We start from the raw sequence: 23,453 nt of genomic DNA, 5'->3' as shown, positions 1-23,453 counted from the left end.
CGATTTGGGGAAGGGAAAGGAGAGGTCATAAACAACAGTGCAAGAGGGGGATGGTGGTGACTTTTCCTTGTGCTCCCTCTTCCTGGCTCAAGTGCCACGTTTCTAAGCCGCTTGTCTCGCCGGCAGAGTGCGAGTGCAAAGGCGGCTCCTGCGACCCGCGCACGGGCGAGTGCACGTGCCCCAACGGGCTGGCGGGGAAGCAGTGCGATGTCTGCCTGCAGAAGCATGAGGTCCTCGTGGCAAACGGCGCAGACAGCATGAGGTGCGAAGGTCGGTATCCTGCTGCGACCTCTTCTCCCCGCTCTTCTCTGGCTGCCCTGGCTTCTTTCATCGTGGGATTGGGGCAGCCTGGCTGGAGCAGGAGGCTCTGTCCCTCCTGCGGGCACAGGGAGGGTGCGAGGGAAGCCGGGGAAAGGCTCTCTGCTCACTGCTCCTGTCCCCAACAGTGTGTGACAGCTGCGTGCTGCTCCTGCTCGAAGACCTGCAGAACATCGAGACGTCCTTCCCCTCCATTCGGGGCCAGCTGGTGAACCTGAACGCCAGCTCCATCGCCTGGGCTCGCCTGCACGGCTTCAACAGCACGATGGCCACTGCCACCGTACGTGCAAGGCTTTAACGCTGCCTCCTGCCCCTTTTTTCTGTGCTTGTTTTCCTGATTTCTGCTCTCTCTCACAGAGCCACCTGCGTGAGTACCAGAGAGCCCTGAGCAAGGTCAGGCAACGGGTGGACGAGCTGGAGGATGAGAACGTGGACCTCACACAGGACCTGAATGCACTGCAGCACAAAGTAGGGTGCTTCCTCATCTTCCTCCTCTTGCCAGAGTACAAATCTCTCCTTTTACCAAAAATGAGGGCTTTGAAGGCCAGGAGGAGCCTAGCTCAGACAGGCTGGACCACCTGCCCAGCCCAGCACTAAGCTGCGGGCATCAGGGCCTCTTACTCATGTGCCCGAACTAGATTATATGGATTGGTCCCTTGGAGGGCTGCTAAGCTTACTGTGACATTTTTGGTCATTTCTTGATTTATTACTTCTTTAGGCAGCTCCAGCTTTAACTGGCTGAAAATAAATGCAATAAGACATCCTTTATAAAAGGAGAATGTAGGGAAGACACAAATGGCTAGGTCTGTCCTAGGTGCATCCAGGAGAGCCTTGGCCCTGCCCCTGCCTGAAAGATCACATTAAATATAATCTCATGCTTCAGTTAAACCAGGATTTTGTGTTGTAGATGACAATGACTCAAAGAGAAGCAAACCATTTAGAGCAGCACACAAGAGACACGTACCAGAGGGGTGAGCAGCTCCTGCTAGATATCCAAAGCATCCAGAAAAGCATCGCAGGTAGGTGCTAAAGAGGTGTCTGCGTGGTGGGTGTTTTCCTGCTGGGAACACCACAGTTGTGCTTTGCAAGAAGCACTGCTTCCCTGGGGAAAAGGAAGGGGAAGCACAAATGTAACAGAGATGCTGGATTTTCCACAGAGCTGCTGCAGCAGATGGCCAAGTTTGGGACAGCAAACACCAGCACCACGTCCAGTGAGGAGTTCCGGCAGAAGTTGGCTGAGGTGGAGAGGATGATGAAGGAGATGAAGGAGCGGAGTTTTAGCAGCCATGAAGCGCTGGCAAGGCGCGAGCGCGAGGAGGCTCAGAAGTGTGAGTTTGGCTCTGGGATTTTTTTTTAAATAACTTTTGATTATAGTAGCTGGATAGTTCTGTTTAATAATGAAAAAGTAACAATGCTCAGAAATAGGAATTATTGTAATTATGTGTGTCACGTATTGATATGACGGAATCCCCTCTTGTTCCCTTGTGTCCACTGCCCCATAGAGCTGTTCAGGACAACAGCAGCCATCTCACCACCCGGCCAGCTCGGATGCCAGCCCTGCAACCCCAAGGGCAGCTCTAGCAGGAAGGAAGGGGCCAGATTCTAGTCCAAGCAAAGCCCTGCTGTGTAACTGGGTGCACCAGATGGCACAATAAAATTCAACAGACAAAAGCTAGAAGGATAACTTAGCTTTCACTAGAAATAAGGAGTACTTTTTAATAGTGAAGAAGCACTAGAATCACCCTTAGCTAGTTGTTGTCTGTCACTTGAAGTCTTCCAGTCACAGCTGGGTGTTTTTCTGAAGGGCATGCTGTCTCTCAGACTAACGTTGTGGGTTTGGAGATGATGCTGTATAAGGTCTTGTACTGTGCAGGCTGAGGGAGGAAGAGAGGACCATCTCTTCTGAACTTAATATCTGCAAAATGAGAGCAGAATCAGGCTTTTCCACAGCACAGACACAGAGAGAGCCCTTTAGAACAAGAGAAGAGGTTAGAAACAGGTCTCGTCTCCTCCGTCCTCAGTGCTGCATCGCGTGAAGAACGAGCTGTACACCCGCTGGGAGGCCAACCAGGACCTGGTGAAGAGCATCCGAGAGCGGCTGGCTCAGCACAGCTCTGAGCTCATGGACCTCCGTGATGCCCTCAACGAGGCCGTGAATAAAACCCGGCAGACAGAGGACTTGAACAGCCTCAATCGCAACAACCTCGAGGAGAGTCAGGTAGATCTTCCTTCCCCAGGTGAACCTGTACAGCCATGCGGTGCAAGTGCAGTTAGGGTGGGCCTGTCCTAGGCTCTCTGGCTCCTAACTCCACGTCTGTGTCTCTAGCAAAGGAGCCAGGAGCTCCAGAAGCAGTATGGGCTGGTGCAGGACACCCTGAGGATGGCCAAGGACTCGCTGGCACAGGTCTCCAACTTTCTGCAGAAGATGGAGAGCGCAAAGGAGGTGAGTGGTGGTGCTCCAGCCTGGCCACAGAGTGTGGGGGCAATGGGACCTCACAGCTCCTGACCATGGGTAGGTGAAGGAGGAGAGGGGAGCATAGAGTGACCCTGGCACTGCTGGCCCGGGTGACCAGCCCCGCAGGGGTGTCTACACCTCCCTGGTGCAACACAGGGGAGGCAGCAAGTGTCCCTCAGGAGTGACCCATGTCCTTGCAGGAGTACGAGAGGTTGGCAGCCCTGCTGGATGGGGCCAAGCTGCCTCTGACTGAGCGAGTGAAGAAGTTCTCCCCGGCCAGCAGCAAGATCCCAATTGTAGAACAGGCTGAGGAGCACGCCCGGCTCCTGGACGAGCTCGCGAGGAACCTGTCCAGGTAATGCACCCACCTGGCTCCCTGACAAGCACTGAGCCATCATCCAGCCCTCTGGCCTGGCATGGAGAGCCCCAGGCCAGTCACAGCTCTGCCCATGGGGCTGGCCCCCCTGAAGAGTGTGCAAATCTCCAGGGCTTTAGTGCAGAGCCTAAAAGGCTTTGACCATGGGGCAAGGGCAGGAGCTCACCTTGAGCTCTCTGCAAGGGCCTGACTGCTTCATCTTCAACCACAGCATTATCCAGGGCACGAACCAGGACGGCTTCATCCAGCGAGCGATCGACGCCTCCAACGCCTACGCCAGCATCATCGAGGCTGTGAAGAAAGCCGAGCGAGCTGCCCATGACGCCAACGAGGCGGCCAGCGAGGCTCTGAGGGTATGTGGTGTGCACAGATGAGCAAAATCCAACCCCTTTTGTCCCCTCGACAGCCGTGTGGCTTTCATACCAGCATATTGGCCTCTGTCTGCCCCTTCCTTCCAGGACTTCAGCACTTTTTGCTGGAGAACAGCATTTCTCCAGGGCCAGACTCCTGGGAGTTTGGTGTCCCATAGTCCAGGGCTGTTTACCTGTACCCACCACAGCCCAGCAGCACAGCTGGAGGACCAGGGGCTTGATTTCTCATTCCAGACTCTCAGGCCATGTCCCAGGCAGCGCATGTTTGTTTTATAGAATGTCATGTCAGAAAACCTCGGGGCCATCTCCAAAGAGCTGAAGAAGAACAGCAGCAACCTTGAAGAGGCTGTGGAGAGAGAGCAGAGAAAACTCAACGGGGGTGAGAGCAGCTCCTTGCATAGACACGAGGTTGGGCAGAGAGCAGAAATTGCATCAGATCACGGGGCAAGGAGAGCAGTTTGTTAGGGCTGGCTGGGTGGTGGCTGTGGGTGCAAATAGCAGGGTGTGATGTCCTTTGGGCTGGACTGAGACCCAGCACACAGCTTATGTGTTTATACATTTAATTGCAGCTATTAGAGGCGCTCTGCAGACAGCGAAGGACAAACTGACCGACCTCCGCGTGAAGAAGGAGCAGCTCCTGAGCCAGCTGCAGTCCGTACAAGACACACTGGGCAGGGACCAAGGTTTGTCCTGGGGCAGCTGCTCCTGTTCCCCTCCATCACCTAGGCCATTGCCCACGTGCTCCTTGTAGCTCCACAGCCTGCTTTCTCATAAATCCCTATAAATTCCTTTGCTATCTACACCTTCCCCCCTTAAGGGAGGGCAACTATGGATAGGGCTGGACTTTGAGCATGGGTTAATAGAGGGGTCAGCATCATTTCATGTGGAGCCCCATTGCTTTAGGTAAATGAGCACACGTGTTCCTGTCCCTGGGTGTGCAGAGGTCTCCCAGCACTGCTCCTGCAGCCCCTCAGCCTGGGTCTCCTTGTGAGGGCTGCCATGCAGCTAACCCCAGTTACAAGCTTCACTTCTCCTCCTCTCACCTGTTCAACCCGGAGATTTTCCTGCTTTTCTCGCAGAGGACACCAAGGAGTCAATCCAGAATGCCAAAGCAGCAGCAGCTGAGGCCAACGCAACAGCTGCGAGAGTGGAAGATACCCTGAACACCATGAAGAAGAACCTGGATGAGTGGAAAGACCAATACGGAGACCTACGAAATGAAGACCTGAACCGGGCAGTGCAGGACGCCAGGAAATCGGGTGAGCACTGGGCCCGCTGGGTTCCCTGGGACCAGCTCGGCCTCCATCAGCGCGGCCCAACCTGCCCTTAGCAAGCACCTCACCTCCAGGAGCTGAGACTGGGTGCCTCAACCTTTATTTTATTTTATTTAAAACCCTTTATTTTATTCCCTCGACCTGCAGTGTCACCTCTGTGTTTACTGCAGAGCTTTCCATGCAGTGGAGCATTTTCACAATCTACCAGAGGCTGCTGGTTTTAGGGGATAATTCTGTGACTCAGATTCCAACAGCCACTGCTTGGATTTGCATATCTCAAAACTGCCCCAGCTTTGCATCCCTCTCCCTGACTAACCTTGTTAAACCTTGGCTCCTCCTCTCCGACGCAGTGTCCAGCCTGGAAAGCACCATCCCGCTGCTGCTGGGGAAGCTGAGCAGCCTGGAGAACAGGAGGAACAAGAACGCCACCGTGTCGGAGAACATCGTGCGCATCCGGCAGCTCATCACGCAGGCCAGGAACGCGGCCAGCAAGGTGGGTTCGCCGGAGCAGGAGGGCTGCAGAGCCGGGTCGGGAGCTTGGCATGGATGAGGGCGAGCACGAGGGCAGGACACGAGCACAGGGAAGCTCTGGGGCTTCCAGGCAGTTTCCCTTTTTCACACACAAACTGCAGAAGCGTTTTGTGCAGAGCTGGAAGGGGAGCAGATGCACAGCAGCATTTTCAGCCCTGTGGGGTTGGTTTCTCTCCCTGCAGGTGAAAGTCCCAATGAAGTTCAACGGCAGCTCGGGCGTGCAGGTCCGCATGCCCAGCAACCTGCAGGACCTGGCAGCCTACACGTCCCTCAAGTTCTACATCCAGAACCCCGAGCTCAAGAGCCGGCAGCGGCGCCAGGACAGCGCGGAAGAGGGGCGCTTCGTGCTCTACCTGGGCAGCCGAGAGGTGAGACGGGGCCGCTCGGGCACGGCCGGCAGGAGCAGGGCAGGAGGATGCAGCAATAGGGAGGGCAGTGGGGTTTGCCCAGCCTCCCTCCCTGCACTGGACACGCAGGGGTCGGATGTGCAGCCTTCATCCCCATGTCCTGTCAGAGGAGCCATCACTGGACCCTCCTGTCCATCCTGGAGGGCTTGAACCCCGATCTTGAGCGTTCCCTTCCTTCAGGCCTCTGGAGACTACATGGGCATCGTGCTCAAGGACCGCAAAGTGCAGTGGGTCTACAAACTGGGAGATGAGGACCCAGCCTCCCTGACCGTCGATGAGGAGATTGGAGAGCAGTTTGCCACCATCAGCCTCAACAGGTAGGAGACGGAGGCAAACATTGGCCGTGGCAGGCTCTTCTGAGGGACAGTCATGCAGGAAAAACAAATGGGTGGACCACCCCCAGGGAGAAATACAGCAGTTGCCAAACCCATATCAGGAGTTCAGGAAGGGAAGAGCAGCAGGAGAAAGGCTTTCATGGGAAAAATCCTGAAGAATTTTGTTGGAGAACTGCCCCAGTAGCTGATGTGGGTGCTGCTATATCCAAGTCCAGGCAGGCCCCCAGCTTGTAGAGATGATGTGGAGATCTCCAAAATCCATCAGGAGATGGTGTTCCCAGGTCACAGAGAGGCTGCAAAGCACCTGTGGGAGAGGAGAGATGAAATGTCCATCAAGTCAGCAGCAGGGAGGCTTCTGTGCTTGGGGAGAGTGGACTTGGTCCTCCTCGAGGCTCTTCACTTGTCCTGACCATCCCTCCCCACCACAGGATCCTGCAGTACGGACACATGTCGGTGATCGTGGAGAGGCAGATGGTGCACGAGACCAAGGGAGACAGTGTTGCCAAGGGGGAGCAGGGGCTGCTCAACTTGGACCCACGCAACGTGGTCTTCTACGTGGGTGGCTACCCCTCGAGCTTCACGGTGAGATGGCAGCAGGGAGGGACACCCTGTGGGGAGATGCCGGGTTTCTTGGGAAAGGCGGGAGCAAACTTGCGCCAACTGGCTGGATTTGTTCCCAGCCCCCTCCCACCTTGCGCTACCCCAACTACCGCGGGTGCCTGGAGCTGGACACGCTCAACGAAGAGGTCGTGAGTCTATACAACTTCCAGCACACCTTCCACTTGGATACCGCTGCGGAGAAGCCCTGCGCAAGGTAAGATCCCCTCCCCAGGGTTAGGGCCGCTCCTACCTCCAGAAATTGGGATTATCCCGATCCTTGGTTGTCCCAGAGGGGTACAGGCAGTGATGCTTCATCCCCTCTCGTCCCGGCTCAGGTCCAAGTCCACAGGAGACCCCTGGCTGACAGATGGCTCCTACTTTGATGGCACCGGTTACGCGCAGATCAAGTTCGAGAGCCAGTTTGGCACGACCAAGCGTTTCGAGCAGGAGATCCGGGTGGTCTCCTACAACGGCATCATCTTCTTCCTGGAGAATGAGGCAGGTGCCAGCTCCCCTGTTCCACACGGGACCTCCGGGCAGCCAGAGAGCCTTGGTCCCTCACTGGGGCTGGCCCAGCTCTCCTGAGAGCTGCATTGAGACTTTCCAGGAGAAATCTCATCCAGTCGAGGGAATTACATAGTGGGAAGAGTTTGTCCAGTGTTGGAGAGGCTCCCTTTAACTCTGAGAGCATCCATGCACTTCCAGCCTCCAAGGCCAGCCTCCCTTGGGCAGGCGATACTGCAAGGGGCATTTCCCACCTGTGGTACCTGCCTTATGCCCAGCCCAAGGGCTGCCATTTCCAGGGAAATGTCCCATCACGATCATCTCTGCAGCTCAGGTCAAGGCAGCAGAGCAGGACCTGCTCCTGCTCTTGCTGAAGGCACCGTATCTCCCCAGGGGCAGTTCCTGTGTCTGGCCATCCGGGACGGGAAGCTGGTGCTTTACTACGACTTCAGCGGCGGCCTGGAGACAGCAAAACCCAGCAACAACTCCTTATCCCTCGCCATCGGCAGCACCTCGACCCAAGCGGTGAGGAGCGCGTGGGCCGGCGGGCACGGGGAGCACCAGCCCCCTGGCTCCTGCCCTGTGGGGATCCGCGCGGGCTCAGCCGCTCCATCCTCCGAGGCTGCTCCTTGGTGCAGCTCCCGTGCTGGCTCCTGGCTCCGTCTCTCCCAGTGTTGTTCACCCGCAGGGCACGCGGGATGCTCAGAGCCGCGTTTGGAGAGGGCGTTTGCAGCCTGCAGGCCCTGGGCTTCCCTCGCGGGGTTCCTTCACCCCCAGCTGTGGGCTGGCCGTGCTCTGTGGTCTTTCAAGATAAAACCCATTGCCTCAAATTTCCCCTCTGTCTCCAGATCCAGATTTTCCTCCTGAAAATGAACAATAAGAAACGCATCCTGGTGCGGCTGGAGCGACTCACCATCTTCATGGTGGAGCAGGAGAACTCGCTGGAGAACGCTGTCTCCTACTACCTGGGCGGCGTGCCGCCCGCTGCACTGCCCCCCAGGTGGGTCCAGCCCCATGTGGGCACCACGGGAATGAGCACATGGAGCAAGGCGGGGGAAATTCCAGATCCCAGGTGGCTGAGGGGTCCCTGCAGAGCTGCCAGGAGCTTTTCTCTTCCAGCCCATAGTCATGAGGGACATCCCAACATCTCCATAAGCAACAAGCTGCTCCTGGGTGCCACTGAGGCCTCCTTGGCAGGGCCAGGTGCTTTGGAGCAGCCTCATGCTCAAGGCACCAGAGATGCTCCAAGCATTGTGGTCCCACATAGGTGTTGGATATGAAGGGCTGGAGGGGACCATGGGGCCAGCCTGGTGACACTATCTGCTTCTCCCACAGCTTGAAGGTGCTGTTCCCCACGGGAGGGCCCATCCGGGGCTGCATGAAGGGCTTGAAGGCTCTCGGCAAGTACGTGGACTTGAAGCGCATGAGCACCGTCGGCGTGAGCTACGGCTGCACCTCCGACCTCCTGGTAGGTTGGACGCGGCAGCAGCTCCATCCCAGCTGCCCTCCCCACGTGCCGGGAACCCGCAGCACCGCGAGGTTCAGGGGCACGTCCAGGTCCAGAGCTGTGCTGGGGCTGGCAGCTCCCCTCTCACGCCCCGTCCCACCATGTCCTCGCAGGTGGCCCGCTCCGTCAGCTTCCATGGCCACGGCTACTTGACCCTGTCCCTGCGGAACGTGCCGCAGCTGCGGGACTTCTACAGCGGCTTCAGCTTCCGGACGAGCCAGCGCGAGGGGCTGCTCTACCAGCACAGCACCCAGGTGGTTCCCCCCGGCAGGGCACCAAGGGGACTCGTCCCCCCCTTGGGCCGCCCCGTGCTCACTGTGTGCCCTTGCAGGAGGGGACGTGCCAGGTGTCCCTTGCGGGGGGCCAGCTGGCCTTGACCGTGCTGGGAGCTGAACTCACCACCAAAGACACCTACGCGGACGGCAGGACCCACTACGTGGCCTTCTACAGCGACGCCCACGGGTAGGTCCCAGCGCGGCCGGCGGCGCCGCTCGCCCGGCGCCCGGCTCAGTGTCCCCCTGTCCCCGCAGGCTGCGGCTCTACGTGGACGACGAGCTGCAGGAGGCGGCGGCGGGCGCGGGGCGGCAGCGGCAGCGGCGCCAGGACGGGCAGCAGCTCTTCCAGCTCGGGGGCTCGCCGGAGCCTGGCGCCCGCCGCAACCTCAGCGGCTGCATCAGCAACGTCTTCGTGAAGCGGTGGGTGCCGCGGGGGGACGGGGCTGGCGCCCCTCCTGCTCCCCGCGCCGTCCCGCTGACCCCTGTCCCCTTCGCTGCAGGAAGCTGGAGCCGCAGGCGGTCGTGGACCTGCAGCAGAACGTGCGGAGCGTCAACGTCACCATGAACTGTCCCTGGGGGGAGCAGCCACAGCAGCTCCGTGTCCCTTCCAAGAAGGACAGGCGGAAACCCAAGGTGACCTGGGCCTGGCAACCCGCACCTGCTGGAATTGCCCCCATCTGCCCCGCTGGTTCCCTCCCTTGTTGTCCCTGTCCGTGACACCCACGGCCCCCCTGCCCACCGTGGGACGTGCCACCCATCTCTGCTTTGCCTGGCCGTCCCTGCTCCATGGACTGGCAGAGCTGTGCCCAGCCATGTCCCCCTCACTGCATTTTGGGCTCATTTCACCCAGATCCCGGGCAAAGCCGCCTCCAAGGACCGGCGCCATGACAAGGACAGCGGCTGCCGGTTGCACCTGCAGCCCCACGCGGCCAGAGGCTCCTTCCAGTTCGGGGGCTCCCCAAGCAGCCACTGGGAGTTCAAGGATATCCCGGACTCCTTCCGAACCAGGTGAGGCTCCTCCTGGGACAGCCCCACGTGGACTTGGGCACCTGCAGGAGGATGAGGAGCTCCGAGCCCTGCTGCTCTCCCCACAGGTCCCATTTCTCGCTGGAGGTGAAGCTCAGCTCCTCCAACGGGCTGCTCTTCTACGTGGCTGGTGAGCAGGGCGCCTTCCTGGCGCTCTTGGTCTCCAACGGGCACTTCGTGCTCCTGGCGGAGCTCGGCGGGCACCGGCTGCGCATCCGCAGCAAGGACAAGTACCGGGACCGGCGGTGGCACACGGTGAGCAGCGGCCCCGCGCTCAACTCGCTCTGCATTTGGCTCCTGCTGCTCACGGGGGGGTAATTCCTGCAACTTGGCCATCACCATCGTGTCAGCTCAGCCCTTCCCTGGACCTTGGTCCCAATTGCACAAGAGCTGCAGCAAAGGGAGCAGCGGCTGCACCGCTGGGGCTGGTCAGACCTCCCAGCTGAGGACACCTGGGGATTTGCACCCATCTGACATCAGGGCCCATGGGGACCTCTGTGTCCCCTCAGCACTCTGTGCACTGTCCTCCTGCACCTGGTACCCTCCAGCCCTATTCTCTGGTCTCTGCAGGTCTTCTTCAGCCGCGACCAGAGCCGAGCCCAGCTGGTCATCGATGGGCTGCGAGCCCAGGAGGCCGCCGTGACCAACGCGGGACCCTTCCTAGCCCAGACCCCCTTCTACGTTGGGGGGCTGCCAGCCGGCACGGCCACGGCCCACATCCCGGTAAGGGTCCCGTGGCCTCGCTGCGCCCGCGGCCTTCCCGGCCCCTCTGTGCTCACTCCTGGGCTCTCTCTCTGCAGGTTGCCTTTGCCTCCAGCTTCCACGGGTGCCTGAGGAACCTGCAGCTGGACGGGAGGCCCTTGGGGCCCCCCTCGCACACCGTCGCGGTGACTCCGTGCTATGAGGGCGCCCGGGAAAGCGGCATCTTCTTCTCTGCAGAGGGTGGCTCCATTACCCTAGGTACCTGCCGCAGCCTGGGCTGCTCCCCGTGGATCCTGGTGGCTGCAACTCAAAGCCAGACACCAGCAAGGAGGGACTTGTCTCATGGAAAGCCCCTTGTCCCTGCCCTCCTCCTCACCAGTGACGTTTTCCTTACAGGCGACTTAGTGGCGACCGGGCAGGACTTGGAGGTGACACTGGAGCTCCGTCCCCGCACCGCCTCCGGCCTCGTCTTCCACATCGGCACGAGGAGCAACCCCGAGCTCCAGCTGCACATGGACGGGACAAAGGTAGCAGGAGGGTGGCCCAGGTGGCACCCAGCCACCCCCCCAGCTCTACTAGCCCCTCCAGAGCTTGGAGGGGAAGGGGTGACACCAAAGCCACCCCCTGCATTAGGGCTTCCTTCCCAGGGAAAGCCTGGCTGGAGGGTCACAGGGTGGGAAGGGGGTCCCCATTCCCCAGCTGCACCTTTTCCTGCAAGATGCCACGTCCCTGTGGAGCAGCTGGGCGTTTTGCAGGGAGAGGAGCAGACCCTCATCCGCGGGCTCTGTTTTGCTGCTCTAGGTGACCGCGAGCGCCGGGGGGCTCTCGACGTGGGTGACTCGTCCAGCTCTTTGTGATGGCCGGTGGCACCAAATCACAGGTGAGGGGACAGCCCCGGCCGGGCTGGACCTTGGCTCCTGCAGCTCTGCTCCCATCTCCTGGGAAGGAGCCTAGGCCCCTTCCTGGGCTATTTAAGGCTGGCCCCAGCTCCCACCTGTAAGTAATTAACTTAGGAGATTGTAACTGCTGCTAAGTAATTTTCTAATTAACTTACCTGATATTGGTAGTACCCTGTGCCCTTTTGCAGCCCTAGTCTGAATTCCCTCTGCTATTAACACTTTCTGCTAGGAACAAGCATCCCATTGCCTCTAACCTGGCTCAGTTGGTGTCCAAAGAGTTTAAATCTGACAGCTACATCAGTGTTTTTGAGGAAGAGTATTTTGTATCACCTGGAAGTTGCAAAACTCAGCAATTAGAGTATTTGCTAATGAGGCAGTGCTAAGATTTTGCAGCAGTTTGGTGGGGAAGCACAAGCCCATATGGGAGCAAGGAGATGCAATTGCTCCCCGGGTGAGGACTCTGCACTGACCATTGATTCTGTTCTCAGTTATCAAAAGGAAAACCATAATCCAGATTGATGTGGACACAGAAAGAAACTACACGGTGGGTCTCAGCCATGAGTCCCAGCCTCCTGCAGCCGCTGCGAGGGCAACGTTCCACCTGGGAGGGCTGCCAGGTGAGTGTGGGAAGGGCTGGGAGCAGAGCTCCGCGCTGGAACAAAGCACCACAAGGCCTGAGGTCCCGTTGCTGCTTTAGGAGCCATTCATTCCCTGCTCAGCCTCCAAGGAGGTCGTTGCACAGCATGTCCTTTTGTCCCCACCACCGCAGCGGCTGAAGGTGGGAGCCCGGGGCTGTGTGGACCTGCTGGAGGGCTCAGCAGCTGATGGTGCCCCGGGGCATCTCAGGGCTGACACAGGAGCAGCGGGGCCGAGGCCTCCGCGCTCCCGTCCCCTCGCCAGGCCGGGCAGCGCCGCTCGCACCCGGCCTCACGGCAGGTTCAACCTTCTCCTTTTGCAGAGACAGCCCTGAGCAAGCCCGCGGGGCCGCAGCCTGCCCTCCCGCACTACGTGGGCTGCGTACGGAAGCTGGCGATTAACGGGAACCACGTGAACCTGCTGCAAACCGGGGCTGTCAGGGGCTCGGTTGGCCTCAGGGGTTGCCCCAAGCTCTGAGTGCACCTCGCCGAGAGGCTGGACTCGGAAAGCTGCAGGGCCGGCCCCGGCGGGCACCACGTTTGGAGAGCAGCGCTCAAACACACTCCATCTGCAGAGCCTGCAGGGGCCCAAAGCAGAGAGGGGCCAGGGATCCATGGGGCAGGAGGGCAGGGGAGGAGGGGGCACTTCAGGGACGTCTTTTACAAAAATAACCAAAAAGTTTGAGCAGGAGCTAGGACTAAGGCCCCCCCCGTGGCCAAGGCTCTGCAGCAGGGGCTCATGTTCTCTCCAGGGCATGGCCTTAGGCACGCAGTAGCCACGTGCTCGCATCCCAAATCCTGCTCCCTTTTCCCCCACCTCTACCTTGCACATAGATTTTAGTTCACAGAATACTTGAGATTATTACTAACAGTCACAGACTGTCTTTTGCTAAGGCTCTTGGCAGCCTTTGTTTTATAATAAATGCAATTAGGACAAACTGGATTAATTTTGTCACTTTTGTGACAAGTGCAAGGAAGTATTTAATGCCCCAAGGTCACGCTTGGCTCACGGGCCGCTGCTGTGCAAAATGCTCTGCCACAGGGTTTTTCAAGATGAAATTCTGTTTACAGAACTAGCCTCTTCTGTTCAGATTAACTCAAAACTATTTAAAAAAAATAAAGATAAAATAAATAGAGACAGGCTGGAAGAACTGCTGAGGGAAAGATATCACAACTGCCACACCTCGAGTCTTAACTCTGCAGTTACACTCAGTGCCATTAGATACACTGACAAAAGTCCTGTTATATGAAGTAAGAAAGCATTGCTTGAAAGGGAAGAAATAAAGAAAAATTACCTCTAAGCCTGGCTGGGTTTGAGATATGTTATTTTCGCCCTCACCTGCCCTTCCAACAGTTACCTTCTCCTGCTGGGCTTAACTCACTCCTGCTGTAGTGCAGTTTTCACTTGAAATCAAAACCATTTTCTCCCAAGCCACCTGGTTCACTTGTGCACTTAAACATCATATATATTTGTGAGTATATATATATATATATATATCTAGACACACGAGGACAAAATCTTGCTTCTGAAATGGACTTATAACTTATATCTTTTTTTATGAGGGGTAAATATTGTAAAATGGGTTTTTAACATGTCTATCTTAAATGTAATTATGACCTGTTTTTAAGCTGTAGTATTAAAGATGGTCTTTGTAAATCACTGGTACATCCTTCGGAGTTGAATAAAGTTTTATGTTACTCTCTTTCACTTGACCAGAGAAGAGCAAGCATGAGTTTTATATAGAACTGGAAGAGAAATAATCACCATGTCAGGCAGCATCAGCACGGGAGCCTACCTTTACACCTGCTACAAGCAGTTCCCTCTCTGGCAGCATCTCGGAGCTGCTGCCCTAATTCCTAGGCTGCTCCCTGCACCGTTAGCGCTCGGGAGTTCATGCAGTTGAACCTCACGGAGTTACTGAAGGGACAGGACGCTCCACGCAGCAGCGCATGCGGGACAGCAAACTGGCAGCTTTGCAGAACATGACCTGGTGAGCAAAAAGCTGCATGTGAGTCAGCAAGACACCCTCACAGCTACAAAGGACAACCACATCGGGTTGCATGAGCAGCGGTGCGGCCGGCAGCCTGAGGGAAGTGACTGTTCTGCCTTGGCACAGTGTTAGTAGCTACTTACTCCAATACTCTTTACAGCAATGCAAAATGGCAAAACAACAAAGTAACTTCCCATTTTCCACTCAGAAATAACAACTGAGCATCTACCCAACTACGGAATGAAGACACTAGAGTAGCACAGCAAGTGCTACCAAAGTGCATGCTAAATAGACAGAGAAGCCCAGTATGGCAGATAAAGAAAATTCCTTTATTTGTAGATTTATATAAGCATAATATGAAGTTAGTAATCCTACTACAGTTGCTTAAGTTAGTATCTAGGAATATCTGCAAGGAAAAGCAAATAACTTAATCTAAACTCATATCTTCCTCTTCATCTTTCTTGTCCTTAGAGTCGCCTTCCTTTTGGTCTGACTTGACACTGTTCTGCATTGCTTTGGCAAACGCTTCTACATCTAAAAGTTAAACACATTGGTTACTTAACTCAGGGATGGGATTCAGTCTCCACAAAAGGTTAAGCTTCCTTAGTCAACAAATAAACAGTTCCTTTAGAAAAGTTCTATTAATAGAGAAGACAGTTTTAACATTCATTCAAATATAAAGCACATTTGGAGACCTCTGACATCACCAGCGTTTTATGGAGTTTAGCAGTGTACCGACAGCCTAAGAACAAGGTTAGTTGAATGGAAGGGATTCTAAAGGCTCATCAGGGAACACTGACACCCTCCCTTCCCTCATAGCACTTAAGGCCCCAACTGTGCACTATTTCAAATGATCCATTAAAGATCCTCACAAAAGGAAGCATTCCTAAACTATGACATGTCCAAATCTTATGTAGCTCGTTCAAGAAAACCGTCACAAATCTACTCAGCACATCTGTTTGCAGTACCGTGAAGTCTCCAGTGTCAGTTTGACATTGATAGCTGCAGATACTGAAGAAAACCTGAGCCACGTACATTTCCATTAAAAAAAAAAAGTGGAAGAGTCAGCTTTTGAAAGCTGCTCATAATCCACATGCAACAGTTATGTAAGTGTGAAAGGGCTCCATAATCATGCTCCCAACACCAGAAGTACTTACCACCTTTATTTGCTGCATCTACTGCCTCTGCTGGTAAGCCAAACTGGCTCATTAGAGGGCCAAGCTGTCCAGAAGCCAAGGCAGCACTGAACATGCTCAACGCCTGCAGATTAAAGTCAACAGCATCAAGTTTTCACTGTGTTTCCTCAACAGCACGGGGCACCTAATGACAACAGCAGTCCCTAAATTCCATAAGCTATTGCAGGATGTTGACCTACCTGGGAGCAGCTTCCCTCCTTTACAAGAAAATGACTGCACTGTGGTCACCTCTGAACTGTCCCCATTCACCACAGGCCCTGGGAGCATTTTGCACTCACCAAGACCAATATTTCTTTTAACCAACTAGATGCCAAATAGCCAGGCCCACTGCTGTAGAAACACAAATTGATATGCCCAGATAGCAGCCCAGCAAATCACAGTGACCTAACTTCCAGCTAATTTACAACATGGACAATTTAAGCTTTTCTCTACCTGCAGAATAATGCGTCAAATAGCGAGTGAACAACAGCCCTCACTTATGAAGTCTTGTCTGCACAAAAGAGTAGTCATAGTAACCTAAAGACATCCTTCTTAAATAGTGAAATTCTGTATATTGACAAATTTCAGTCTGCATAGGTCAGGATGGCCTACAATAAAACAGATTTAATCTGACAAAATATGCCCAAACATACTTTGAAATAAGTACTAGTGTTTTAAGGGATGTAAACACCAGCGTCTCCTTCCTTGGTCACCTGTGCAGTCATTTTAGACTAGTTTTAAGTGCAGAAACCATTTTTTTTTTAAACAAAATGATGAATTGGCTGCTATGTCTGCTGTAATTTGCCAGAGATTACATTTATAATACAGAGAAAGATGAAGCCCAGTGCCAAAAGAGAAAGTAAAATAGTCTAATCTGCCCTTGGGCAACCACAGAAAGCAAGGAAGAACAGTGTTTCACTGAGTCATGTCCCTTCCTGCTTCCACTTCTACAGAATAGCTTCCTACTCTGCACAGTGGCAGAAACCTGGAAAAGCAGCACACAAGTCACCTCTTGCCAGGGAGGAGGAGAGCAGAGCGGCACTGACGTGACAGCCAGGCACCCACCTGCTGAAACTGAGGAGAAGTCAGGGTATTTTGAATCTCTTCTGCTGTCTGTGGCAGAGACTCCCCTGAAGGGAGGTAAGGCATCAACCGCTCCTGAACTTCAGCATTGGCCAGGATGGGAGCCATTATCTCAGGAGTCAGCACAGTAGCCAAGTCAACTAGGAAGAAAATAAATGGTTGATTGTTAGACTATGCACAAAAAAACATGTTTTGCCACGTTAACCAAATGATTTTGTCAGTGGAGTACTGAAATGTATTGAGCATATTACTGGCATCCTTTCTCCCTCTCAATTTTGGAACAAGATTAATATTCTTGAAGCAATCAAGAACAACAGCATTTAAATCAATTAAAAAAAAATTAAGAGACCTTTCAAACCAATTTGGAACAGGATAGGACAGCAAAACAGCTCCAAGGACTCCTGGATCCAACAGCTGTCTGGTCAGAACACTGTTACCTTGTCCTCCTGCTCCAGATGGCACATTCATAGTAGCTAAAATGTTCTGAAGGTCACTCAATTGAATGGGCTGGGTTGGGCTTGTGGCTGAGCTGGTTCCATTACCCGAACTCGGTACAGGGCTCGGACTGGTCACGGAAGCGGCCGCAGGAACGGACGGGGCGGGCGTTACACGCGTGGAAGAAGTCGTGGAAGATGGTGTCACAGCAGCGGACTGGCTGCGAGAGCTGGAAGGTAAGTAGTAATAACTAATTAGTAATAACTAATAATTAGTAATAGCTAATTACCTACAAAAAGAGTTCGCTCTCCCCAACCTCTTTTCAAGCCCTTGCAATATAAAGAGCGACCACTGATATTCTAGAGAGGTAATAAGCAGTCTTAATTCCCATTTTATTTTCTGCTCAGTAGGCCACAAACTCCTCCCGCATAAGTGACGATTTTCCATTATAAATTATAACAAACCCAGAGCACACAGGTATCCTACCTTGATGATGAACTGCTGGTCGGTGGTCCCCCACTTCCAAGTAAACTAGCCAGCCCAGGACCCGTCAGTGCACCCAGCCCACCTTCCATAAAGATAAAAAAGGAACAGGTTTAGAAATTTCTATTAATTTTTCACCTCTCTGGTCCAGAGAGGTCATTCTTGTACCTGAAAGGTTTTAATGGCTAAAACAGAGGAGGAGGGGGTGAAAAAGCCTAGACCAACCCCTCCCACCTTCTGTAAATAAAGAGCTCTCATTTTATGATCTTGCATTCCTAGTAGAAAACTTCTTAAAGACATTTATACATCTTAGACATTACTCAGTTTCTAGCTGTTCACAAAGATGAAATGATTTTGGCTTGTGCCATCTACAATCACTATCAGAGAACCCTTGTCTTCTACTAGTTTCCAAAAAAATCCAACATTTCTCTGAACTTGAGAGAGCTCCTAAGCAGAAAGACTAGAGGCAACCTTTGAGTCACCACCAACACTGCAAAGGCAGTGCAAAATAGAGAGCCCCGTGCATAAGGTGCTCCCAGCAGAAGAGTGATCAGGTTAAAAAAAAAAAAAGAAAAAAAATAGGAGAAAACCAACACTTGGCCTTTGAGCCAACTGTCCTATGTAAAAGGAATTAAGAATCACAGCCTCCTTCATCCTTGCTGCTACTCACAACTGTCAAGAACATGTGACAGCAGCAAGAACACTAGCTAAAAAGAATCAGGGAATGGTCTGGCTTCCACCTTGGCTGCATTAGTTATGGGTAACTAGGATTCCTCTGAGCCATGTTGGCCAAAAGCCCCCTTGAGCACATGCTTCCTCTTCAAGGGTTTCTTACACCACTCCTAATTACACACTTTCCTACACAAGAATCTACATCCATTACCCCCTTTTGGGCACTCTCTGCAAACACAGAGGACAGAAAGACAGTGCTCCAATAGCAAACAGCTCCCTGGCTGAAACTGCAGAAATCTGCAGAGACCAGAGCAAGTACTGAGCCATCTGCCTGGCACTTGCCTCCCACCGCAGCAAACACAGCAGGGTAAAGCTAACCAGCTTATAACACGTGCTACTCTAGAGTTTGTCCTTGCTAGGAAAAGTTTACCCAGGAGCTGCAGGAAAAGCAGAGTCCTGAGAGAGATGCAAACAGGATGCAAAAGAACAAGATACTACCAGAGAGAAGGATTCACCCAGTTTCACCAAACCCAGTTTGCAGACTCAGGCAGACGGCTTTCTTTGCTTTAAAATAGTTAGCTTCAGGTCAACTAGATGTAAAGGGAAAGAAAGAGCAGCTGGCAACAAGGATTGAAAGGAAGAGAAAATAAGCTCCAGAAGTCCTGTGAAGCTGCAAGAAGGAAGCGAGAGCCTCTTCCCATACACATGCTAAAAAGTCAGAATCTTCTGACACTTCCTCCACCAACATCAAACTAGCACTTAACACTACAAAGACACTAAGGTGAGATCTACCAAAAAAGAGATTCTGTGAAAAAGGAATTTTGAACTTAAGCACCAAAGCTTTGTCACTGCCACTTACTAAACACTGCTTTGCCTACGTCAACAGCAGGGTCCGATCTCTCAGGAAATGCTCTACTGGGCTTCGAGCAAGGACAGTGCTAAGAGCAGACTGCACCAGTGACCCTAACCTCTCATTTCCCTCAGAAAAACCTCTTCCTAGCAAAGCCCAGGAGAGAAAGCCCTAAACCCTCGTGAGCTACAAACTGCAGTGGGGTAGATACAGTGAATATTTGTTTGCAAAGCAGAATGGCTTCAAAGGGAAGGCTGGAGTGTATCAGAGACAACATACACAAGACTCTGCTAACTAGAGAAGACTCTACTCCGATAACCTGTTGCTTAATCCCTGGTTCAGTGAATATTCAGGAGGAAGAAGAGGGAGGGGGAAGTGAAAGATCCAGTGGAGCAAGGAACAGAACCTACGTTCCTTGCAGACCCAGCTCTAAGGAGGGCTGCATTCTGGTTCCCTTCCTTCCCTACAACCATTTTTTGTTTCTTTTTTTGCCCCATAGCTCATCTTTGAGGTAAGGCCTCATTTCTCATCTCAAGGAAGTGCTATTCAAATAAATAGCACTGCTATTCAAATAAATAGCACTGCTTGAAAATATTCATTGTCAGGTAAGATTTAACCTGGCAGGAGAAAACACCATTTTGGCATAAAGATATTAAAGCATTTTACCAAGTCCTCCTAAGCCCGTTGGTCCGATCAGCTGCATGAGCTGGTTATGGCTCATGTTTCCAAGAAGGCTTTGCAAGCCACCCTCACCTAAAAACAAAAACATTCTGAAACACAACATATTCACAGAGGTTTTTCACAGCACTCCGGCTCAAACAGCAGGAGATTAATTGGCATCACATTCTGTATGGAAAAAAACAGTTTCAAGTGTTTACTGATTCATGGTGCTCATAAAAGATAAATGCAACTTGGCTTCATAAAGAGGTAAGACTCCAGAGAATCTACTGGCAACAAGAGAGATTTCTTCTGGCAGTCTTACCTTCAACCTGCACCTATTACGACAGCGTGTTTTATTCTGCTAAAAACGTGTTTACACTTCTGGTATTAACATTGTTCCCAACTCACCCTCCAAAGTCCTCAGGAATTTCTCCCTGGGAAACTACAAGGGTTTATTGTCTAACGAAGCTTCTCACATTAAAGAGCAGAGAATGGACTGTACCTCCCAACGCTGAGAGCTCGTGGCCTCCACTTGTGTTACCACCCAAAGCCCCAGGCATTGGTGGGTTGTTGAGATACTCATTCACTTTACGGCAATGTTCTTCATCCTTATCTGTCTTCGGCTCCTGTAAGAAAGAGTTTATATATATATATGTATATATATATATATATACACACACACACACACATATTTTCAAGACAAACTAAAATCTTGTTTCAAGACCTAGGTTATTTACTTCTCACAAACCTGCATCCAGAAGAAAAGTCGTTTTGATCCTGCTTTGAATTTCAACACATAGACACGACCAGTCGTACACTGAGGTACCCTCTTGAATTCACAGTCATCAGGAAAAATAATCAAATCCTGGAAAATACGGCAACAGCAAAAAATGTTTTAGGAAATATCTGTTATTCCTTTTAGTCTCCCACAAAGGCCTCTGCCCTCCTGCTCCAACCCTCTTCCCCAAGGTTCCTCAGGGCATTAGGATTTAGATGTGCCCACTATGAAGCCACAGTGCCATTCTCACCCTAATTTGTCTTGAAAAACTCTTTTGCAACGCTGACAAAACAAAGACAAGACAACACTGTGACTCAACACCCTGAAACATGAACTATACTCACGTCTTCAACATTGCCCGAAGTCCTGTCTTTCCAGCAAAAATGGATGAGGGAATCATCAGTTTGCTGGATGTAAACGAGGCCTTTTCTCTTGTCTGGGGTTACAGTACTGCCTTTCAGGGACATCTTTCCGGCCCGAAATTCCACCAGGTATTTGCTGGAAGAGCCACGGGAGCCTGGCACCAGGCTTGGAAACAACGCGCCTGAAGACATCCTGGAACAGAGAGAGATCAAGCAGATGTGAGCAGGAAGCTTCCCACACCCCCTCCTCTCAGCACAAGACTTCACAAAACGAGCTGCACAAAAGGAATCTGTTCCGTGGGCCCAGGAGCTGGAAGGCACTGCAAAAGCCGAGGCAGAACCTAGAGAGCAGCATGAAGAAAAGCTCGTCTGCTGCTAATGCACTGGAAAACGAAATCACTTTCTCCCTGAAACTCCCTCCTTTGGTCTCTACCGCGGTTCCTGGGATCATGGTGTTTTCACTGCATGAACCTCTCCTGCGACTCCGACCTTCGGTGACCGGTGCCCCACACGCGCTCGGTGGTTAACCCCTCCGACACCGCCTCCTCGCACGGATTACGTGTCCCGAGCGGACCGCGACGAAGCAACAAACTGACGTTACTGCCCTAAAACAGCGACCGACGCCGGACCGCGCCGCTTCGCGCCTTAGTTTTAAGTCGCTTCTGAACAGGAGTTCGCCGTTCTTATTAGCTGTCCCCCTCTCCCCCCGCAATTAGGACGCGCGGGGCTACCCCGACCGCCCGCGCTGTGCGGTGCGGGCCGCGCCGCTCCGCAGGGCCCCGCGGCATGCGCTTAGTCACGACGGGCGGGCGGACGGGCGGGCGGGCCGCGGCCGCCCAGGCCGGTCGCTCCCCGCGGCGGGAGCGGCGGCCCCGCAGGGCGCTGCGAGCCCGACCCAGCCCCGCGAGCCCGGCCCGGCCCCGCTGCCGCCGCCGGTACCTGCCGCCGCCGCGCCCGCAGGCCCCGTGCCCCGCTTCCTGCTCCGCGTACCGGAAGCTCCGCCCCCTCCGCGCCCGCCCCCGCAGCCCGTTGGGCGCCGGCGCCGTCACTCAGGCGCGCGGCCAGGCGCGCCCCGCCCCCGCCGTTGTGCTGTGTCATGGGGGCGCGGGGCGGGGCCGCGGGGCAAGATGGCCGCCGCCCCTCCTCCCCCCTCCCGCGGCCCCGCGCTGAGGGAAGCGGAGGCAACAGGCGCAGCCTCTTCTCCAAAATGAGCTTTATTCAGATTTACAGCTTTACAGTTTAACGTGTATGTCCACAAACCTGTACAGACTTCTCTAAAAAGCCGGATGGTTGTTAAGAGACATGGGTATTGACAGTTATTAAATATTATAAAAATAAATCCATTTCACTAGAGCGCTTTTCTCATGCAGACTCAGGGTGAGGGGCAGGGAACGGCCATTGAGTAAGGCAAGAAGCAGCTTCATAGAAGTATAAATCAGAGTGGACTGGAATGCTGGATATAAGCATTTGTTAAACTTTTCATGCTATAAAAACATACTGAGAATGAAGTCAGGTGTCAGAACTATTAGCTTTACATAATTTAAATATTGCTTTATCATACCATTGACCCCAGTCATGGGTGTTTCCAGTGACAGCAAGCTGGAGTGTATCACCAAATTATGGTAGAAATAAACAAGTATTTATGCTTACATCGATCACAAGGACAGGGGTGAGGAGGCCGAGGGCTACAAGAGGAGGGACCGAGGGGACATGGGCCCTCAGAGCAGCCCCTTCATCACACACAACGTCTCCAACCACAGAGCTCGAGTCTTTTACAGCAGTTCTGCTTTAGAAGAGAGGTGGGGGAATGCTTTCTTTTTTAAGTTTCAATGTTTTACTTCCAAAAGTTGAGAAGCATTTTTTAATTACTGAAATGAAATAAATGCTGTAAAGTGGTTGTTTTTCTGACTAATTTAGAGCCTATGCTTTCTGTCATCATTAACCTGGGCACCAATAATTATACAGACATTTGATGTTTGAAAAAAGCTGCTCCTAATTTGCAGTATGACATTGCACCAAAGACACAGAACAAGAGGGCATACAATGTCTGTAAAGGTAGCTTTTCCACTTCCACTTTTTTTTTTTTTTTGTTAAATAAAGTCCACTTATTCCCCTTCCCCAATTAACACTTGGCTTTTATCAGCATTTAGCATCACGCAGCTCCCACAGAACTCCCAGGCCCTTTCTTCTACCTTTTACACTTCAGAAACGAGTTCCACCAACTACGTGCCCTTTGCCATGACAGCTCTCAGTGCACGTTGATATCATCCCACATTTCTTATTTCCAATATGCTGCACAATAAGCAACTGCTAAGAAACTGAGTTCACTTATGTGCGGGAGGCGGGGGGGGGGGAAGCTAAATCTGGGATGGAGGCAGGTGTCAAAGCTCTAATTGAAATCATACTGTCTAATAAGCATCAAGGGAAATACAAAATGCAAGTGATCTGACACTAGCTCAGCAATAAGGGCAGGGTAATCTCCAACTGTTTTCTTGCCCTACGAAACAGTTGTCCTAGTATGAACTGCACTTCACAAAAACCTCTCTCACCATCCAGAGGTCCGAAGTGTTAAGCATTTCTTATAATTTCTTTCTAGATGAGATCTCTGTATAACTATATTAACATATACTAACACAGTCATTTTATATACAGTCAGTGTTTTATCAAGTTATAAAAGTGACATTCTTTTAAAAGGTGCAAAGTTATCAATGCTTTAACAAGTAAACTACCGAGGTGAGAACTGCATTTA

General features: G+C 52.8%; 2 protein-coding genes across 2 annotated transcripts in view; one reads left to right on the top strand and one right to left on the bottom strand.

Moving 5' to 3' along the window:
* LAMA5 (laminin subunit alpha 5) overlaps positions 1-12,693 on the top strand; it is a 65,955-nt gene extending 53,262 nt beyond the window's left edge. Inside the window, exons 48-80 of the mRNA XM_088527717.1 lie at positions 127-270; positions 447-598; positions 676-786; positions 1,226-1,337; positions 1,476-1,646; positions 2,340-2,536; positions 2,645-2,761; positions 2,974-3,128; positions 3,361-3,502; positions 3,797-3,899; positions 4,090-4,203; positions 4,600-4,779; positions 5,145-5,287; positions 5,508-5,693; positions 5,913-6,049; positions 6,496-6,649; positions 6,748-6,881; positions 7,003-7,165; positions 7,565-7,696; positions 8,020-8,171; positions 8,507-8,639; positions 8,792-8,932; positions 9,010-9,140; positions 9,209-9,373; positions 9,454-9,586; positions 9,804-9,961; positions 10,048-10,234; positions 10,550-10,702; positions 10,780-10,939; positions 11,078-11,208; positions 11,483-11,561; positions 12,069-12,197; positions 12,539-12,693. Coding sequence (XP_088383843.1) covers positions 127-270; positions 447-598; positions 676-786; positions 1,226-1,337; positions 1,476-1,646; positions 2,340-2,536; positions 2,645-2,761; positions 2,974-3,128; positions 3,361-3,502; positions 3,797-3,899; positions 4,090-4,203; positions 4,600-4,779; positions 5,145-5,287; positions 5,508-5,693; positions 5,913-6,049; positions 6,496-6,649; positions 6,748-6,881; positions 7,003-7,165; positions 7,565-7,696; positions 8,020-8,171; positions 8,507-8,639; positions 8,792-8,932; positions 9,010-9,140; positions 9,209-9,373; positions 9,454-9,586; positions 9,804-9,961; positions 10,048-10,234; positions 10,550-10,702; positions 10,780-10,939; positions 11,078-11,208; positions 11,483-11,561; positions 12,069-12,197; positions 12,539-12,693 — 4,754 coding nt within the window. The remainder of the gene's footprint in view (positions 1-126; positions 271-446; positions 599-675; positions 787-1,225; positions 1,338-1,475; positions 1,647-2,339; positions 2,537-2,644; positions 2,762-2,973; positions 3,129-3,360; positions 3,503-3,796; positions 3,900-4,089; positions 4,204-4,599; positions 4,780-5,144; positions 5,288-5,507; positions 5,694-5,912; positions 6,050-6,495; positions 6,650-6,747; positions 6,882-7,002; positions 7,166-7,564; positions 7,697-8,019; positions 8,172-8,506; positions 8,640-8,791; positions 8,933-9,009; positions 9,141-9,208; positions 9,374-9,453; positions 9,587-9,803; positions 9,962-10,047; positions 10,235-10,549; positions 10,703-10,779; positions 10,940-11,077; positions 11,209-11,482; positions 11,562-12,068; positions 12,198-12,538) is intronic.
* A 1,821-nt stretch (positions 12,694-14,514) lies between these two features.
* ADRM1 (ADRM1 26S proteasome ubiquitin receptor) lies at positions 14,515-21,708 on the bottom strand. Its single transcript, XM_088529048.1, has 10 exons — positions 21,644-21,708; positions 20,687-20,897; positions 20,313-20,429; positions 20,067-20,190; positions 19,571-19,657; positions 17,386-17,467; positions 16,902-17,128; positions 16,447-16,604; positions 15,364-15,466; positions 14,515-14,740 (listed from the first exon to the last, which is right to left on the bottom strand). The coding sequence occupies exons 2-10, from the start codon at positions 20,894-20,896 to the stop codon at positions 14,634-14,636; spliced, it is 1,215 nt and encodes a 404-aa protein (XP_088385174.1). The 5' UTR covers position 20,897; positions 21,644-21,708; the 3' UTR covers positions 14,515-14,633.
* Between the last annotated feature and the right edge of the window lie 1,745 nt (positions 21,709-23,453).

This window comes from Tinamus guttatus, unplaced genomic scaffold, assembly GCF_059628265.1.
Source record: "Tinamus guttatus ecotype Peru unplaced genomic scaffold, ASM5962826v1 Tinamus_guttatus_pri_ptg000027l, whole genome shotgun sequence".
In the NCBI taxonomy this organism is placed as follows: Eukaryota; Metazoa; Chordata; class Aves; order Tinamiformes; family Tinamidae; genus Tinamus; species Tinamus guttatus.
The sequence above is the reverse complement of the archived record's forward strand: the minus strand, read 5'-3'. Positions and strand labels throughout refer to the sequence as shown.

Excerpts from the sequence above, each read along its gene's own strand:
- ADRM1 (XM_088529048.1), bottom strand. The coding sequence starts at position 20,896 with ATGTCTTCAGGCGCGTTGTTTCCAAGCCTGGTGCCAGGCTCCCGTGGC. Across the intron at positions 17,129-17,385 it reads ACCAGCAGTTCATCATCAAG|CTCTCGCAGCCAGTCCGCTG; the intron begins GTAGGATACCTG and ends CTTACCTTCCAG. Across the intron at positions 16,605-16,901 it reads ATCTGGAGCAGGAGGACAAG|TTGACTTGGCTACTGTGCTG; the intron begins GTAACAGTGTTC and ends TTTTCTTCCTAG.